This window comes from Formica exsecta, unplaced genomic scaffold (genome assembly GCF_003651465.1).
Source record: "Formica exsecta isolate Colony F162 unplaced genomic scaffold, ASM365146v1 scaffold21, whole genome shotgun sequence".
In the NCBI taxonomy this organism is placed as follows: domain Eukaryota; kingdom Metazoa; phylum Arthropoda; class Insecta; order Hymenoptera; family Formicidae; genus Formica; species Formica exsecta.
Genome location: NW_021849398.1, coordinates 1,185,184 through 1,199,372, shown reverse-complemented (window position 1 = coordinate 1,199,372; position 14,189 = coordinate 1,185,184). Strand labels below are relative to the sequence as shown.

The 14,189-nt window shown below is 32.9% G+C and overlaps 1 protein-coding gene across 1 annotated transcript in view; it reads left to right on the top strand.

Moving 5' to 3' along the window:
* LOC115234837 (neurexin-3b) overlaps positions 1 to 14,189 on the top strand; it is a 216,918-nt gene that overhangs the window by 8,834 nt on the left and 193,895 nt on the right. Inside the window, exon 2 of the mRNA XM_029806185.1 lies at positions 5,753 to 5,803. Within this exon, the coding sequence (XP_029662045.1) occupies positions 5,753 to 5,803 (51 nt within the window). The remainder of the gene's footprint in view (positions 1 to 5,752; positions 5,804 to 14,189) is intronic.

Genomic DNA, 14,189 nt, shown 5'->3' with positions numbered 1-14,189 from the left:
ATTTAAAAAAAAGTAATGTAGTATATATATTGTATATGAATAAAATTTGATATTTAACATTTTATTTAATATCCAAATAAGTTTTTATTATTTCATTAAAGAGAAAAAAATACTTGATTAGAATGATCATTAACTCGTGGCTATCAATCAATGTCGAAGGAAAAACTTGTTATAACACCAACATTATTTCTCTCTGCGCTATTAATCACACTTATCTTTTTTTCTTTCTGTTTTCCGATCTAACATTCTCGAAGCCGCAGCGTGAATCGAAAGACGGTTGTCTAAGCAATAGAAAATATCGGGTTTCATTAATTATATGCTCGCTTGACGCAGATGAGGCTTTTTTTTGCCCGACCGTATTTCTTCGCATGTAATCATGCGTTGAGTGACGTAAATGACTATACAGCGTTTAGTATGTTGACTGCTGCGATTTATGAATGCGCGAATTGGTAACTAATGAGATATGATATCCAGTCGAATCACAAACACGATTCCTGAATAAAACGGGCATATAGTGTGAATATCTCATTAAGTATATTAGTATATCATAATAAATAATCATGATGCAACAGAATAGCTGCTAAACTAAGCGTTTAGTTTTTATATTGAATACAAGATATGTAGAGAGTAAAAAAATTATTGAAATTGAAAATATTTTAATTTATTGTGTATAGTTATTAAATTTAAATGAAAATTAATAAAATTAATAAACTTTAGATATCCTCTTAAATCAATACCGATTTCAAACTTATCAACGATTATATTCCTTTCGGCAAGCTAGAAATGATTTTCATCCGCAATGATATTTGGTCAAATGTATGAGAGACCTGAAACGCGCCGTGATAATTAATCGAGAAACTCGTTAATGAAGGCGGCTAAACGAAAATTTCGCATGCCGAGATAAATTTCGCCCGTACATCCTCGGAAACAACGAATACTAGTGTCTAGATGATGTAACGAACAAGTACATATATACGGATAAACGTCGTACACAATCTCATCGCGAAAATCGAGGACGTATAGAATTGCCCAGTGCAAAAGTTTGTGCTTCTGTAACGATCCACGTTTAATTAATTTTTATAATATGATTGTATCCAGTTATCTGCCGGTGGTCGTCGTTATACACACATACATTGCTATATAAATGTAATGTAATGTAATATAATGTTGCAATTTTAATGGCCAGTTGTGTACATAAGCAGTTTTATACATTTATTAATTTTATTATTACGTTATTTATAATTTCCATTTATGTGCACGGAAATGTAAAAGTAATATAAAGTGAATACTTTGCAAGTTCCAATACGTGAAAAATATATGGAATTATTTTGATTCAATAAGGGAAAATATGCATATCTTTCTGTGCATATATGCGCAGTGACTTTTTACAAATGTAGTATTAATTATTAAGATTCTGTTTTTATAAGACTTAACAAAAATAAGCCAAATGCATAGTCTAAATATAACGTAGTATTTATATGAATATCGTTTTACTCATGATAATAAGTAAAAATAAAAATTGTATCGAATTAAAATCAAGACACATTTTATACTCGTAGAGTCTATTTGTATCGTCATTTTTTCTTCATAATTAGGCTCAATATCATCTTTACTTATGATTATTACGTATTAGTTTCTTCGATTTAGTTGCTGTTAATATTGTTAGTGAAAACATTTACTGCAGCTATATCTTTTATATATCCTGAGAACGTAATGGTAGACGATCGATGACATAATTAAATTGCGCCCGCGCTGTTGAATTTAACTCCGAGATTAACAGAAATCCGAATGGATATTTACATTTAATCAATTATTGTGAAAAAATTTGCCATCTCTATACAAGCGGAACAAGTAGATTTATCGCTTTTATGTGTGTGTATATTAAAAATAACAGAATATTATCTCCATTATAATGAACAGATTTATATATAATAATAATGAAATTTTCAGAGTTGTGAATCCTACTGTAATAAACCCGTGTGAAATTGAATTTCTGTATAATTTTTTGTTTTAATTAAAATGTATTTTCGTTTTTTTTTATAGCATGCGTAAGTCGCGGTTGCTTCGTCCTGGATAACGTAGCAAGCGTTCATTTAAACGGGTGGTTCGGACATACGCCAGCTGTGGGGGGGTAGAGGCGTAAATGTAAGAGGAGCGGTTATAAAACTGAATTAATTTCTGTTGAGCGAGATGACGGTCGGCCATTCCTATCAACGACCAAAAATGAAAATTCCCGTTGACACAGGCCTTTCGATGATTTACAGCCAGCGAAGTTTGTGTCAATCGCTGATAAACATTGCACAGTGATGCCGTTCGTGTTAATCGATTGCGTTCTAAATTAGTTACAATTTGTGTAAACAGTTTACGGAGACGAATTTGCCTTGTCAAATTTATATTATTATTCAAAACATTATTATGCGAGAACTGTCCAAACCGATCGATATTCCCGTTCCCTCAAAAACGAATCGGTAACGGCATTTTTTTTTCCTCGAAACTTAAAACACAATGTCAATGTCTAATTTTGTTGACGGAAGTGCTAGTGATTGAATGTCCATCGAAGTAGTTGATCGGAAATCGATTCGAGAAATTGCCATGAACATACGTCATAATCTCGGCTACACAATTCGGTATTTACGGTCGGTCGTTAATATTGCGCAAACGAGAACGTTTCGCATATTAAGTGCATTTTAAAAAAAATCCAATATTTCTATGTTTGTGCCAGATTGCGGTTGCACATTCTTTTTATAAGAAGACTCTCTAAAATAGCGAAAATAATTTTATTTATATTTTATTTATATTTTATAAAGAGTGCTTTTTTACATTATTTATATTTACATTTTTATATATCCATATTTTCTAAAATAGAGAGAGCGGATATGCTTATATTTGTTTTATTTATATATTTAACAATATATCTATAATTAAGTTATTCTTATTTATATCATGATTACTAAATTTGAATATTCTATTTAAAAAAAGAAATAGATTTCATACTTTTTTAAAATTGAGTTTCTTTGATGAATTGAGTTTCTTTTTACTTTTGCGCGTTTTCTCTATCATGCTTATATATTGTTACTTATATTAGTGATGAGAAAAAAAATGATACAGTATATGTGTGTGTATATGAATCGCTCTTTAGCCTTGAACGCGCATAATAATAAAAGATCGTACGGCGAAGGGCAAAGGGAACGACGAGAAATAGCATCTCGGCGGCTTTTAGGTGGCGAGAGCGGACGAAGACGTATCGATTATCTCGCTCGACTTTGCGCAAACGAGACCGCAACGCAGCACGAAGCGTGATCGAAGATAAAACCATTCTAGACGGAAAGAGGGAGTTCAAGTCTTCCCCGTGGAACTTTTTTCCGCCCTTCGAGGATAAAACTCCGGGGAAGACTTAATCATCGCAAAGCGTGGACCGAGCGAAGGAATAAAGTGCTGTTCTCCCTCCTGTCGACCGTGAATCTTTCGTGAAAAGAAGCTGGGACGGCAACAGTGAAAGATCAAATTGTCATCTATTAGAAATTATTATGTTTATTACATTCTGCACGAAAATTGAATATAAATTAATACTGTAAATAAATTAAATTTCTAATCTCTTGTAAATTTTTTTATAAATTGAAGAACCGTAAAAAGATTTTACTTTCTCGTTTATAAAAATCAACTTCTAAATGTTTTCCGAAATTTATATGTATATTTTTTCTAGTATACTTTTCACTACAACATTTTATGCGTTTTACGAAGTGGTTAACGTTACTGATTTTATTTATTATTTGTAATATATTAGATATTCCCTTCCTTTCTTTCTTTTTAGATTGAAATAATTAAAAGATATATATTCACACACACATAACAGCACAGTTATTTTTAAATTATTTGACAGAACTAGAAAAAGCAGTATATATATATATATATATATAATCGGAAGTAGCATGTCCGAGGAATATGGTAGGAATTCCACCAGAAGCGGAAAGCAATTCTATTCTTCCATTGCGACCGCTCGGCAAATCATCGACAAAACCGAGCGTCTTTCTTTTGCATCCTTCTCTCGTAACTCGTTCACGTTCCAGACATCGTTTTGAATTTCACATTTTTGACAGGGACATTGCATTTCAGCGGACAAAATATATGCAAAATGCTAATGTAAATTTCATATGAATTTGCTAAAGTTCGTTTTCAATGGGTTTGTAAAAGAAGCTGAAAGAAAGTAGAATCATATTCTATTTTTTGAAATTACATTCTGCAATTTAGGTGAAAAAAAAATTATTTTTTTTAGTAGATTGCTTGTATATACGATATTAATAAGACAAAGATGAAATGATAAGAAGATGTTTATCGAATATATTAATAAAAAAATTGTTCACATTTGAAGAGTTTAAAGGGTTAAAAACATTCCAATGCGGAAAAAAATTTTCGTCTCGCTGGTCAGTGATATTTCCGCATGGCAAAACCATTCCACTCGGTTATCCGCGCATTAAACTCGTCGCGTGCACGTCGTACGCATAGAAATGGCGCACGAGCGCTCAACATATTTTTACGTGTCCGTCACGATAAAACAATAAACCGCATTTGTGGTATTTGTATATGGCGGCTATGGTTGCTCGTGGTGAACTTCTCGCGTTTCGGAATGACGCTTGTTTCGTCCGCACGCGTAACAAGCGGACAGAAAAGCCGAGCGGTTTTCTTCCATCGTTAAACCATACGCTGTAATAAATAGACACGAGCTACACACGAAAGCATACCAAATTATTGCTATGTCGACGAGTTTGATGAAATCATTTTATATGAAACAATATTTTGAACATTTCTCTGCCATATAATTATAATAATGCGTTCTTTTTTTATTTATTTTTTTCAAATTTTGCTCGATAATAATATTTTATCCGTGAAATGTTGGAATTATTCTTCTTAATTTTTCACATATGATGACATTGATATAATTCAATTTATTTATATTTCGATTTTTGATTTTATAAAATTTCTATTAATCGAAAGATTAATATTTATATAATCTCTAACAATAAGCAAACACGTATAACATAAAAATCATCACGTGCTATCTAATAATGCCCACATTTAAAAATGCAGACTTTATTATATTAACAAATGTTATGTAAAAAGGAAAATAATTAGATATTTAACAAAATTGTTTCAAGTCAAATACGCATTTATTTTAAAAGAATAACCATTTGTTCCCAAATATAACTATCTTTTTGATTTATACAATAAATCTTTCTCATAACATTAAGCATTTTAGAACATAAAAAAATGTTATGCAAATGTCATGTATTACCTGAGCATGTGCAATTACGCTGGTGAGACGAGAACTAATATAATTGCGGTATATAAATTTCAAATTATGTATTCTTATATCGATCGTTAAATTCTCTCGACATATACAGACATATTTTATAATATAGCTGTATAAGCTAAAACACCTTTCTGATAAGACACATTCGTGGCAACGCGTTTACTGTACATTCTCTGAAGACCGCTATCGTACAAACCTCGAATACAGTTTATACTATATGCTATCTACTGTTTATTATGCCATAAAAACAATCTATGTTTTCCATCTACTTCCCGCATAAAAATGTTTTTCAAGGGTACTAACTATGATTAATACTTGACGCAGAAATCTCTATATTAAAACGATTTTTCTCTGAAATATTCCGTGTCCTTGAATTATTATTAAATAAGATTGTTAGAGACAGATAAGACCATTATATAATATATTTATATATATGTATTTCAGTGTGGTGGCTTCCCGTGTGTCGAGAGCGCCAACAAACGCAAATCGTCGAGGGTGAGTAATATAACTTTCCTCTCTCAAAGAGAATCTAGTCTTTATAATATCATATGGGTGAGATAATACAATAAGCGTATATATAAATGAAAGAGCAGGATTAGAAAAAAAAAAGCTTACAAAGATAACGAACTCTTTTATCTTTCTGTTTAAAAAAGAGATTGGAAAACAGTTGCATATACCGATGAAAAAATCACCAGGTATTATACGCAATTTAAAAAAATGCCGCCGCAAGTGATTGGCAATAAGAGCCGTCGCAGAACAACGAGTATTATTCTTTTATTTTTTTTTTTTAAATGGACGTGCCATAAAGCTACGCGCGCGATAAAGCCGGCAAACAGATTTCATACGCGAGCGAATATGGGGTTGCCTCGCGGGACGCGTTGCATCCGATATATCGGCTTCTCTTGCCAACGCGTTGTTGTACAACAATTTTCGTTGTTCCCGTTGCACGGCACGCACACGGGCCGGTTTCGCATTACGTGACACGGGACGGCCGGATTCGGAGTTTAATATCTCGTAAGACAACCGTACAACGCCGCGGATGCGTTGTATGCGCCGTGTTACGTTCAATCAGGCATGCTCCGAATTGCCGGTGACAAACAACGCGCGGTCCCTACGTACATAACGTTGACTACGTGGTTAACTACGATCGTGGATGTACCGTGGGTGAACAAGTCAAGTCGCTTCGACCTACCGTCGTAGGTAGTATCGATGAACTATTAATTAGATTCAGGTAATTTGATTACGCGACAAAGACGTCGCGAAGTCTGTCTCTGAAGGAGAGATCGAAGAATTTAACTCGCAAAAGTGTTTAGTCGAACTTTATCGGCGTATTTATTTTTCATCGATTGCACTCATGAAAATATCAGGTAAACAATTATTTATCTGCCAAATGTTCATGCCATTGCACAACGAAATAAATAAGCGATGCAGATTATCATTATGTAACTATCAAAATAATGCAAATTTTATGAAAGACACGTCGTGGAAACGATATGTCTCGTCTCTAATGCGTGCATTGTATTTTGCGTAACGCAGTTAGAGATATATTATACAGTGGTAACAGTATCTACACAATATCAAACTTTATTCTCTCTATCTCTTATCCCTCTCATCTCCTTCTATCATTTTGTGTCTCGTTATTACGCCGTTGAAATTAAGTCCCTCTAAATCGTATGCGTTGAAATTTACGTATTACAAGTAGTTAGTACAATCGAGCTACGGCAATCATAAATCTCGTGGAAAGGACAAGAGAAAAGAGCAAAAAGTGAGAGAAAAGAAATGTACAGAGAAAAAGATTTGCTAGCACAGCATATTTTATGCTGTGTTTTTATTAGCCTAAAAATTCTAAGGAACGTTATCTTCCTTTATAATTTAAGATTCTTGATTAAGATTAAACTATAATTAACTTAAAATATCAGTACTACAAGTTAAATGAGATAATTAGATTATAATATCTATATGCTTGGAAATTAAATGAGATATTTAATAATCTTATATGTATATCTGATCTCTCGTTAATAAATGTATGTTTAGAACTTTGATATATCACTTAATTTAACAGATTCTATAAACATGTGAATTAAGATTATGCAAAATATCAAAAGATTAATATTATTAATTATATTTAAAATGCAATAACGTAATTTTTAAATAATGTAATAAATAATTATAAAATTTATCAAATATGATAAATTAATAAATTATGTATAAGCAGATTGACATCTGTAGATCTGTATAATTTTTAGAGATATTTCGAGGCATAATATATAATATATAATTTCAATTTTTTATGTTATAAAGTTTTATATATAGTAAAATTTAAAATCGCTAAACAAAATTCGATAAAATATTTATTGAAAACTTTACCACCAGGGTTTCTCTAAATTTGACGCGCAAGAGAAAAAGGTGGGAGCGTTTTCGAACATGAATTGCAACAGCTGTCTATATCGTTTCTTTCAACAAGAAATCCTCGTATAAATCGGAGAATCTATATGCATAATTCTAATAGTTCTAACTTGATTTTATCGAATCAGTGCTATTTCTAACACTGAATCGCTCAAGATATGGAAATCATTACGTGCGTTTTCCAGCTCTCTCGTAATCGCGTTACAAAATTCCTCAGAACCATAACATTAATGCTATCGATCGGACAGAGTGAATCGCAGGTTCTCGGAAGGGACTTGAAATTATTCGTTCTGTATAGAAAGTGGAGCGCGGAAAGGGAGACGGGTTGAGAGAATCGTTAGGAGAAATGAAAATAAATTGCCTAGCTGGGTAGATTCTAAGTAGGCCGTTGTGGCATTTTTTTATTTTTTAAGCAAGCTTTGAGAAATGGTGTGCGATAAAAACGCACGATATTCATTACGTCGTTAGACGGCCGTTTGTACTTGTTAGGTTAATACATGCAAATTTATTTGCTTGTTTTATTTATTTGTTTATGAGCAAAACAAAAACTTTTTAAGTTGTATTAAAATTAATAAATCTGATAGAATATTCTATAGAAAAGACAATTTACTATTATTTTTTTATAAAAAATTTTAATAATTTTTTGTAAGAAAACTCGTTTATGTAAAAAAAGGATTAATGACATGTGTATAACGAGCGACAGTACGTTCTTTGTGAGTTCGTTCAATTGCAGTCTCGTTTGTTCACGCGAGAATAGAAAATAGAGAACGAGAAAAAGAAAATAGATACGAGATATTTAATACTTCTTTTCTCGCTATAATTTCGTCGGATTTCAAAGCCAAGAACAGTTAGCGAAACTGAGAAAAGGATCTCGACTTCTCGAATTTATTTCATGCAACTCAAGGAGACGGATGTCAAAAATACCTTTCCAAGATAAATTGAAATGCAAGAGTAGAGAGAACATCGATATTGAAAGTCTATATATCATCCTTTATATTTAAAAGACACCACGGATTCCTTTTTAGTTCATGGACGAGTTTGTATCAAATTGCAAATTAACTCGCATAATGCAATTTTCTCAAAGAGACAAGATTTCATTCTCTTTCTTCTGCAGAAGCTGAAGATTGACAAACATATTATAAGCGTATCTTTATTTAGAAAAGATCTGAACAGTAAGAAATTGAAATAAACCGTCAAACGTAATAATATTCCAATATTCTTTTTCCTTTAATTTTAATAATAGACTTTCTTCTAATGATAAAGAAAAAACGATAGAGAAATTGATATTGCACGCGCGCGACTCTTCTTTATCAAAGATGTTGAAGAAATTAATCATTTACCGCAACTTTATAATTTTCAATCGCTTCCAATTTTTTGAAAGTTTTAACGACTATTTTAATTCTCGAACCGATAAAACAAGAAAATAAAAGTTTTAATTATTATTCGGATTTTTGTATGTAAATTTTGCAAGTCATGTAAGAAAGTTTTTTTCGAAAATCTAAAATTCTTATATATAAAAATTTTGGATAGCAAAATTTAATATATTTTTCATATTTGGCATAATGCATATATTATACAATTTATCACACGTGTACTTATCGATGCTTATTATAACTGATCTCTACAGATAACTATTTTTAATGATAAAATATCTCTTGAAAGAGAAAAGGAAAAAGAGAGAGCAAGATAATAGAAGTTTGCAAGGGTATCAAAATAACGAGACTTATCGGGAAGCCCGAATGCATTGAAAGTAATAAGCTATCTTCTATCGCGAACTTTTCAATAATAAGAAAGTCTTTGATGCTTGGGCTGCTTTTTCACCGTTTAAATATTCATTCGTGCTTGGTAGACTCCGCAGGAAAGGAGTCTTTTAGTAATTTAGAGAATCGATTTAATTCTCATCTTCGTCTGAAGATAAGTAGTCTTGCGAGATTATTGTTCGTTCGATAAAACTGTCAAATATTAAACTCAGTTCTCATATTCTTTCGTGAAACCCTCGACTCTGGGTTATTCCATCTGGATTTCATAAACGGATAAAAATTCGTTTAATAATACGGTAATATTCAGATGTAAATTTTACGATTAACATTTTTTCTTATGCCATCGATTGTTTTAACCCGAGACAAATTATAAACCAAAGATTGCAAGAGAAGATCGCTTTTATATGATCAATCGACGTAAGTCTTTTACCATTGAACAGCCATTCGCGATCTATCGCATAACGGAAGCGCCAAAATCACGAATTCGCGTTTTGTCATTCCTTTTTCTTTGTTTTATAAAGCATGGGCGTAAAGAGAAAAATACGCTAGATGAGAAAATCGAATATCGATATGAAACTCCCCATTCAGACTCACGTTTGTAAGGAGTGTTACGCGATTTTATCTGTAGAAATGGAATGTGGCTAGATTAAGCCGGAATATAGTTGGATTAAAATCCCACGATACCGCGAACGTAAACTTAAGAATAACGTATATCGTTGCATTGGTATATCGATATCGATGTACTTTTTCAACTGCAATTTGATTTTAAACATCTTAGGCACTAAAATTTTTTTTAATATTTTATTTTAAGCACTAAAATTTTAAACAACATCTCTAACACCAAGGGTATTTATCGGGTGCAACAAAGTTTCTGGTCGTTTTTTTTTCTCGCAAAAGTTATTTCTATATTATCCTCCTGCAAAAATGTTCACTGATGGTCGATGCAGTAGAATGACTTCGGAATTCAATTTACGAGCAAGCGGCAACGCCGACGCTTTAAAACGGCACGCTTCAAAGTGGACACGTAATATCCGTCGGATCGATTAACAGTACACGACATTTTATAAAAAAAAAAAAAAGATTCGATTTATTACGTAACACCACTCGTTTTAAACAAGCTCGATGAAGACTGCCGTGACTGTCTCTTGCGTTTCTGTAATCATCGAATCGCTACCTAATGCGTGTAATATAATAGCTTATCGATCAAAATAGAATCCGTAGATGTTGCATATAGCACGCAATATCCGCTAAGTAAGATAATTGATTCATATTTCATGTTAAACTTTTGCTACGGATGTAAAAAAGTAAAATGTTCTTTTAGTGATAATATTATATGTTTCTTTTTCTCGATGATAAAACTTAAAATTTTTTAATGCTAGAATCTATCGTTAAAATTGATTTCAATTTAAAAAATAATTTCCGAGATAAAAAACTCGGATTAGCTACAATATTACACTGACTCAGTTTTGTATTGAAAATAGCAAGAGTCATCAGAATATGCAAAGTTTTAGAACGTGACATAGATATATAAAAAAATTTCTAGATCACTCATTAATCATTTAACCTTCAGCCCGCTTCATTTTGTCACCGGTGCGATCGAGCCTCGTTCACTCTAGATTGAGATGAATCTCAAGGTGGCGCAAATTAAATTCGAGTTTCATTATTCATTCTGGACGGGTAATGTGGCTCCATTAAAAACGTATTAGAACTGTTCCGCGTACGAGCGCCGACAAAAGATCTCTATAGAAAGTGCCAACAATTTATTAGCGCGAAATCGCCCACCTTCGTTTTTAATCCATTGAAAACAGCGCGTTTGTTATTTCCATCGTGTCGATGAATCTCCTTCGCGGCGATGGACGAAATAACGACGGTCAATACTCGCGGGATTATTATACGTTGTACGCGGGTTCGATTAAATACATGGACAGAGAGGTTGTTTCCACTTCGGTTATCGACTTGCGTGGGAATCTGCTCGAATCGAATAATCCATCAAAAAAAAAAAAAAAAAAAAAATTATTATTTATAATATGCAAAATTGAAGTGAATCATTTTTGTCGATTGTGCTGACCACTTCCCGTATTCCGGCCATTACATTACATAATTTTTGCGAAAAATGCCTTCAAATTTAGAATTGTTATTAAAATGCCGTTTGCAATCATTTGCTTGATAAAGAGCGGTAAAATGAAAAAGAAGGTACATTCTCATTCCAATGGCGCAGCATCAAGATTAAGATCAAATCTGACACAATAATCGAGAAACTCGTGATACATACATATTTCACGAATTAACATGTCAATTCTAATTCGTTCTTTTTTTCATTTTGTACTCGTTATTTATTAGGGCATGATAATTGGACAAAAATTGATAGAAGCATATTGAATAACTCATAATTATATTAACGATTATTATACGTAATATCTCTTCCATCATCAAAAAAGTTTTTTTTTCTTGTTATCAAGCAGACATTGTGTTAATAAATATGCGCAACTGCGCAATTTGTAGCGTTAGTTGTGTAAATGTAGGTAATAATTCTCTGACAGAAGGAGGTAAGATGTGCACATCATGTGTGCAAATGTGACTACGAGTTCACAGAGAATCGAGGCTGATTCCGCAGGCATGTTCGCTCTACTTCAACAGCCGCTAACCGCTATTTCATTAACGTGCATTCGGTGATATATGCGTGCGTTTGCGAGTCTGAGGGGAACGTATTAATTAAGGCACACGGAGAACTTATACGCATTCAAGACCCAATCAGTCGAAATTATATGCATTTCCATTAATAAGGAGACGACGATTTTGGTAATGCTTGTATATATGTGCAATATTATGTATTAGATAAATTATATGTTATAAAAATGACGATGTCATGGTTTGCAAAAATTTCTGCGAGAAAGTAGGATATTTTCAATTCTCCTCATAAAATTTATTTATTAATATCAAATAAAATTCATAGTATTTTTGTTGTTATCTACTAGCTTTTGTGTTTTTGTGCCTTATCATTCTTCTTCATCTTTATCTTTTCTTATCTTTACATTATATAATTCTGATTTCTGCTTTCTGGTCAGCGATTTATCTCTGCGTCTCATCCTCAGCATGTGGCAAGGAGAATGCTATCGTCGGTGCTTTATGCAAACCGCCGGATCTTAGCATAATGTGCCTTGTAAGCTTTGTCTACGGTTGTCTTACCTCTTATAGAAAACGGTGGCTAGACATTGTATTTGTTCTCCTTTGCATTGAGATAGACATTTCTTGCACTTCCGACGTTACGGTCTCAAAGGCACCTCTGTGTTTCTCGGACTATCCTGCTCGAGCCCTCCGACAGATGATCACAGACATGATCGCGAATAGCTGTAAGCCCGATGTATTATTGTCTCGAGTTGATTGTGTTTAGTGCAGTTAGTGCGAATTATATCCGTGGAGCGAACAGCAGCTAGCTGTTGCACTGTTTCGCGACAGGATCTTCCGTTTCATGTTAATTTCTAGTTTGACTAACGTTTAGAATAAATGCGAAATGGAATTACAACTTCCTTTTCGAACTTGTAACAATGGTACATTTTATGGAACGCAGCTATCCAAAATAATTGTTTAAATTGTGTGGTTTTGTTCAAATAAAATATATATTATACTTATATATATTCAAAGTATATATTCAAATATTTTACTTTTAGTACAACGAGAGAAATAAAATTAATTATTTGAAATATCTCTAACGAGAAATATATGCATGTAGTCGAAGTATTTATTTATTACAAATTTGAAAAATAAAAATTAAATATTTGTAATTGAAGTTTAATGAATACATGAATGAAAATTATTGTTTTATATTTACTATTTATAATTTAATAAGAGAAAATAGAATATATGTAAATATATTTATTTTCCATTTTATATGTTATTTTATTTCTGTTGTGTATCATAATTACTTTGTATATGAAATTAGACAATCCTCGAATTTGCATTCTTATTTTTATTTTTTTAAATTGTTATTTTTTTAAATTATCGAGTTCTATATATAAATTCATTTTTTTAATTATTGAAAAATTGTTCGCTATTTATAGTGCAACGCTGTATTATCTAGCTGACACCGGAAAATTGATGAATGCATTGTTTTAAGCTATCCAGATCTATGATAGTCGAATACAACTTTGTCGAATTGAAGAGCCATTCTCTGAAGGTGGCGAGAATAGAGTGAACAAGTAAAGGATCGCGAAGAAGTGAAAGGGACGGAAGGACGATGATTCCACTCCGTAGGTTAAGGACACTGAAACTGAGGGCCAAGACAGTGGACTCGGTGCGACAATGGATCCGTCAAGCGATTGTGCGGCCATGCCTCGTCGCTCGGGAGTTCGCGAGATCGATAGAGAGCAGGTCGCCTTTCATCGAGAGGACGTCTATGTTGAATATCGCATCGCCCATCGCGCCATTATACAGAACTGAATAATCGGGGCAGCTTCACTCTGGTCCTTGTATGTGTACCGAGCGTTCGAGTTTGACGTACTCGAAATTAACGGCGTCCCCGCTCGTATGTAAAATGCAAAGCAGAAGGTGTCGGAAAGTTTGCGCGTGTTCTACTAGACGACGCTATTCTCTTAAATGCATGCCGCACAGTGAGTTGCAAATTTATGCAAGAAGATCGGCGTCCCTTTCGGTGATTCGCAATTTTTCCGTTATACCAGTAATCATCATTTTATAGAAATGTAGAGAAATCTTGGAAC